General features: G+C 40.0%; 1 protein-coding gene across 1 annotated transcript; it reads right to left on the bottom strand.

The window, feature by feature from the left end:
• Window positions 1–240: 240 nt before the first annotated feature.
• LOC138897250 (uncharacterized) lies at window positions 241–692 on the bottom strand. Its single transcript, XM_070183212.1, has 2 exons — window positions 547–692; window positions 241–466 (listed from the first exon to the last, which is right to left on the bottom strand). The coding sequence occupies exons 1-2, from the start codon at window positions 690–692 to the stop codon at window positions 241–243; spliced, it is 372 nt and encodes a 123-aa protein (XP_070039313.1).
• Between the last annotated feature and the right edge of the window lie 6,025 nt (window positions 693–6,717).

Genomic DNA, 6,717 nt, shown 5'->3' with positions numbered 1-6,717 from the left:
AATCACGGCTCACGAGGTATTCAGACTTCCCCCAAGCATGGTCCTTTATGCGGACACCCCACACTTAGTTCTCACCATCTAACTCGCTTTTGCACTCTTCCAATGGCTTTGCTTCCTATACTTATAATCCTACAAAATAAAAACAGACACTACAAAAATAAAAATAAAAAAAAGCAGTAAAGTTGGGTTGCCTCCCAACAAGCGCCTGATTTAACGCCACGGAACGATGCAGAATCTTGCCTAATCATTGGCTAGTAACACCTTCGACTTCTGACGATCAAAGTCACCTCTATAATAGTTCTTTACTCTTTGTCCATTCACTAAGAACGTTCTCTCGCCACCTACGACGCGCAGCTCAATTGCACCATGTGGAGTGACTCTTACTACCTCAAACGGGATCGGCCATCTCGATTTGAGCTTCTCGGAAAGAGTCTCAACCTCGAATTGAATAAGAGAACCAATTGGCCTGGTTCGAATTCGCAATTGTGAATTTGATTATCATGCCAGCGCTTAGTCTTTTCTTTATATAACTTGGCATTCTCATACACGTGCAAGAGAAACTCATCAAGCTCGTTCAATTGCATCAACCATTTTTGACCCGCTAATTCTGCATCAAAGTTCAGCTTCTTTATCACCCAATAGGCCTTGTGCTCAAGTTCCACCGGTAAATGGCATGCCTTCCCATAAACCATCTTGTAAGGTGAGGATCCGATTGGAGTTTTGTAGGCGGTCCGGTATGCCCATAGAGCGTCATCAAGTTTTGCAGCCCAATATTTCCTAATTGCACTAACCGTCTTCTCCAGAATTTGCTATATCTCTCTATTTGACACTTCAACTTGTCCACTAGTCTGAGGATGGTAGGCGGCCATAACCTTATGTTTGACCCCGTATTTCGCTAAGACATTGTCCAATAGCTTGTTACAGAAATAGGTGCCCCCATCACTTATCATCACCCTTGGAATGCCAAACCTTGTAACGATATGCTTTTTCACAAAGTTAATCACAACCTTGGAATCGTTGGTAGGAAAACAATGGCCTCCACCCGCTTTGACACATAGTCAACGGCCACCAAAATGTACTTGCACCCATTGGACGGGGGAAACAGACCCATAAAATCAATTCCCTACACATCGAAGATTTCAACCTCCATAATACCATGCAATGGCATCTCATGACTTTTCGTAATCGTTCCCGTTCTCAGGCATCTATCACACTTCCTCACGAACTTGTGGGAACCTTTAAATAACCTAGGGCAATAGAAACCCGATTGCAACACCTTTAAATGACCGCTATAAGGCGATGCATGGCAGTCATGTAAGATAGCATTTATTTAAGATTCAGGCACACATCTTCTCATTAACTGATCGGTACAAGATTTGAATAGAAACGGCTCATCCCACACATATGATCTCACATCTTGCAAGAACTTCTTTTTAGCATGAGATTCAAGGTCAAGCAACATTTCTCCACTTGCCAGATAGTTTACAAAATCTGCATACCATGGCACCTCCCCAACAGTAATGGCCAACAATTGCTCATCTGGGAAGGTTTCCTTGATGACATATCCCTCAGCTACATGACTCCGAGTTTCTAATCTGGACAATCTATCGGTCACTTGGTTCTCTGTTCCTTTACGGTCTTGGATCTCCAAGTCAAATTCCTGCAAAAGTAAAACCCAACGGATTAGCCTCGTTTTAGCATCTTTCCTTTCGAACAAATACCTGGTGGCTACATGGTCTGTGTAGACGATGACTTTGGTGCCAACCAAATAGGCTCGAAATCTATCAAACGCCCACACTACAGCAAGCAACTCCTTTTTCTGTCACAGTATAATTTATTTAAGCAGGAGTGAGAGTCTTGATTGCGTAGTAAATGGAGTGAAATATTTTGCTCCTCCTCTTACCCAATACGACCCCAATTGCACCATCACTAGCGTCACACATCAGCTCGAATGGTTCGTTTCAGTCAGGAGCCACTATGATTGGAGCACTCACTAACTTTTTTTTCCAGCTCCTCGAATGCTTTCAGACAAGCATCGTCAAACATGAATGGCACATCCTTCTCTAACAACATGCACAAAGGAGAGGAAGTTTTTGAGAAATCCTTTAAAAATTGGCGATAAAAACCTGCATACCCCAGAAAACTCCTAACTCATTTTACTGAAATTGGTGGTGGCAATTTTTCAATTACTTCCACCTTAGCCTTGTCAACTTCCATTCCATCTCTGGACAACTTGTGCCCAAGCACTATACCTTCAGGTACCATAAAATGGCACTTTTCTCAATTCAGTACCAGATTAGTCTCCTTGCACCTAGCAATCACTTTAACAAGATTGGTCAAGCATTCATCAAAAGAAGGACCAAACACAGAAAATCATCCATAAACACCTCCACAAAGCGTTCCACCATATCGATGAAAATAGCCATCATACACCTTTGAAAAGTCGCAGGTGCATTACATAACCCGAATGGCATTCTCTTAAATACATAAGTGCCATAAGGGCATGTAAAAGTGGTCTTTTCTTGATCTTCCGGGGCAATAGCAATCTGATTATACCCTGAATAGACATCAAGGAAACAATAGTATTCCTGTCCGGCTAATCTGTCAAGCATTTGATCAATGAAGGGGAGAGAGAAGTGATCTTTTCATGTAGCATTTTTCAACTTCCTATAATCTATGCATATTCTCGAACTAGTCACAGTCCTAGTTGGGATTAATTCATTTTGTTCATTCACTACAACAGTCATACTCCCTTTTTAGGTACACGTTGGACAGGGCTTACCCACTTACTATTTGAAATAGGAAATACTATACCTGCGTCGAGCCACTTAATCACTTCTTTTCTTACCACCTCTTTCATGATTGGATTTAGGCGGCATTGATGTTCCACGCTAGGCTTGTGTCCCTTCTTTATGAATTTTGTGCATGCAGAATGCAGAGCTAATACCTTTTATATCAGACATTGTCCAACCAATGGCATGCTTGTGCTCCTTCAGCACCCTTAATAGCTTTTCTTCCTACAAGTTAGACAATTGAGAAGAAACAATCACAGGTAAAGTGTTAGAACTTCACAAATATGCATAATGAAGATGAGATGGTAAGGGTTTAATTTCAAATTTTGGGGCCTCCTCAACTAAGGGTTTGGGGGACGGGCCGATTAGCCTATCCAGAGGCTCAAATTGGGATCTTTCTCTTATGTATTTACATGATGCATCCAGAATTTGCAACATCTCCTCAACCTCTTCTTCAAGATTTAAGTGATTGAACAACATCAATGCCTTTTCTAGTGCATATTCTTTAAACGCACTTGGCTCCACAACTGGTTTGTTTATCTCCACCACAAAAATCATGGCAAGGTCCTCGTAATGACAAGGTAACAGAATGGCTCGATATACATTGAAGATTGCTTCTTCATTATCCACCCTCATGATCATCTTACCTTCTCGGACTTTGATAATTGCATATACAGTGGCCAAGATAGGTTGTTCCAAGATGATAGGAACTAACTCATCAGCCTTATAGTCCAGGATGATAAAATCTGCAGGGAAAATAAACATCCCAATCTGCAGCAAGACATCCTCAATTACCCCCTCAGGATAAAAATAAGATCTATCAAATAACTGTAGCATCACATTTGTGGGTATCGGAGCTACTAAGCCTAATTGTTTGAACAATAACAACGGCATCAGATTGATACTTTCACCCAAATCACACAAGGCTCTACCCACATCAATTTCACAAATCCTCACGGGGATGGTAAAACTACCTGGATCCTTAAGCTTTTGTGGAAGTTTATGTTAAATCCTGGAAGTTTACTCCTTAGTAAGTGCGATGGTCTCAAACTTAGTTAACCTCCTTATATTTGCCACTATATCCTTAATATATTTTGCATATTTTGGGACATCACGGAGCATGTCCACCAAAGGGATGTTCAAGTGTATCTACTTCAGCATATCTAGAAATTTGTGAAACATGTGGTCATCATTCTTCTTTCTCAATCTTTGAGGAAAAGGGGGTGGCACCCTCTCTGATATATGCTCAGACTCTGTTTTGTTTTTCTCATCTACCTCTATATGTTTTGGCACTCTTTCTTCTTCGAGCCCAGATGACTCTTTTTTCTTCTTCGGCACTTCTACCAACTCTCTCTCATTTATCAACGCCACTGCATTGACTTAAGGATTTTTCTCTGTATCACTTGGGAGAGCTCCAGGAGGTCTAGTGTTTTGATTGTTAACCATTTGCCCATACTGCCTCTCTAGATTTCTGAACTCTGTGCGCAACTGTTGATCGTCTATCAAGATTTTTTTAATCATATCAGTCAAACTCTCCTCTGCTTGTTGTGGGGGTTTAGGTGGATGATTGTAATTAACAAGTAGACATTTGTTTCACATGTTGCATCTATTGTGCTTGGTGCATTGTCATTTTATTCATCGGATTTGCTAACCTCGCTATATCTGCCCTCATGGCTGAGAAATCATCAAGCTCAATTACGCATGCTACATTCTGTTTAAGTGCTCTTCATGGTTCCCCATCTCCTTGCCAAATATTATCATTAGCAGTGAAATTGTTTAGCAGGATCTGGATTTCACTATACGGTGTTGCCATGCAACTACCCTCACATGCTGAGTCAAGATTTATCTTTGATGTCTCGTCCAACCCATCAACGAAAGTGTGGCCCAATGCCTCATCAGACTGACAATGATATAGGCAGTCTTTGAGTAACTTTTTGTATCTTTCCCAAGCTTGACAAAGAGTCTCACCATCCCGTTGTTGAAACCCAAGAATCTGGCTCCTCGGCAACTTTGTCTTCCTTGATTAAGAATTTTCGTGCTAGATCATCTTTTGGCTTCCCCCAACAGTGAAAAGAAAAACAGTGTCAATCTGACGTAGTCTTTGGAAAATTTGGATAATTGTAAGTATCCGTAATTTCCAAAAAATTATGAATGTGCCATTGTGGATCTTCATAAGATAAACCTACATAATGCCCTGTGGATTGAATAAGTTATACCATGTACTGTTTGAGCTCAAAGTGACCCGTGATATCAGGCTTCACTATAGCCTGAGCCATATTAGCAATATTAGGCCTTGCGGCCTCGATCACCGGTCGCTCTTCGTTACCTGCCATCTCAAGTGGTTGAGGTTGAACTATGATGTCCAACTCTCCTTATGTTCTAGTCCTCGCTTCGACTTCCCTCCTTACCCTATGAAGTGATTGTTCTATTTCAGGATCAAGAGGAAGGAGGTTGTTCGCACTTCTACTCCTCCGCATTCAAGAGAAGAGCTTGCGTTATCACAAATAAAGCAAACTAAACATTAAAACTTGAACAAATAACGAATAAAAGCTTAACTTAAATATACAATCAATAACTAAGTCCCCGTCAATGGCGCCAAAAACTTGTTGATTCCCCAAGTATACGCAAGTATATGTAGACGTCAAGTAATAAAGTGACTCAAAAGTCAGATGTCAAACCCACAGAGACTTAGAGTAATTGATAACTAAGCAAACTAAAATCAATTTACTGTCCAAGATAATTAAGAGTGTTATTTTTCTATTAATTTACTATTGCAAAAATTAAACAAGTATCGACTAATTTATCAAGAATGCAAATATGTATGATGAGATTTTAATCAGAGAAGATGAAGATTCCAGGGTTGTGGTTTGTTTATCAATCCTATTAAGTTCAATAATCACACTCGTTAATCCAGATTATCTATGGTTGCTAATTGACCAGATCGTTTATATGAATAGCATATTCCCACAATACTATTCTCCTATCCACAATATATCAATCATATATTCCTATAGTATTAAGTCTATCATGAACGAATATAATACGGTATTCAACTAATCAAGAATGTTAGGTATATTTCTATCCTAACCGCAAAATCGTTCCCCGAGCCACGGGTTTAGAAACAAGCTCTCTTTAATTCTACTCTAATCTAAACATGGCTTTCCCAAGCATAGCATAGATAGTAGGGTGAAATGGTAGCTACAACAATTCACAAGTTAAAACTAGAATTAAATAAACAACCACAAGATGATAATCCGATGTAATTAGTAAACGTTAATAATCATATCAACCACAACTCTAGAAACTAGAGTGCTTAGCCACTCATGTTCGTAGTAACAATTTTCCAAGTATTTTGCATAAACAAATTACAAAGAAAAGATGAAGGAATGAAGAAAACGAAGATTTTCTCCTCCAAAAGTTGTTCCACGTGATGTTCTTGCCTCCAAATAATGTCCCTCCTCTCAAAAATAGGTTTAGAACCGCTTTTATACATGTTGGGGACGTGTGGGGTTGAAATTCCCAAGTCCCAGCCGAATTAGGACAAAATTCACCCTTTGGTGTCTCGCTTGGCGCCTGGCGCCAACCTGGATAACAAACATTTTGGTCTTCTGCCAATGGCGTTTTGGTTGGTGCCTAGCTCCAACCCAGACAGTGAATATTTTATCATGCTGTCAACGGTGTTTTGGTTGGTGCCTGGCACCAACCTGGGCACCAACTTATACTTCCTCCAAACTCTTCCCTTTGTTTACGTCAATTTGCATGCAAACTCCCCAAATCACTTCCAATTGATTCCTACACATAAAATACCATTATTAAGCTCAAGTCACAAATATTCATACCAAATTTAGCAAGATCAAGGCATAATGCAAGGCAAATTACATGCAAAAATATGAAATTTTAGCCAAACATCAACCCTTAAAAAAAT

Source organism: Nicotiana tomentosiformis, chromosome 8, assembly GCF_000390325.3.
Source record: "Nicotiana tomentosiformis chromosome 8, ASM39032v3, whole genome shotgun sequence".
In the NCBI taxonomy this organism is placed as follows: Eukaryota; Viridiplantae; Streptophyta; class Magnoliopsida; order Solanales; family Solanaceae; genus Nicotiana; species Nicotiana tomentosiformis.
The sequence above is the reverse complement of the archived record's forward strand: the minus strand, read 5'-3'. Positions and strand labels throughout refer to the sequence as shown.

Bases quoted from the DNA above. Each gene is read 5' to 3' on its own strand.
- LOC138897250 (XM_070183212.1), bottom strand. From the start codon at position 692: ATGGTTTATGGGAAGGCATGCCATTTACCGGTGGAACTTGAGCACAAG. The intron at 467-546 runs GTATGAGAATGC...AATTCGAACCAG, and splicing joins GATGAGTTTCTCTTGCACGT to GCCAATTGGTTCTCTTATTC.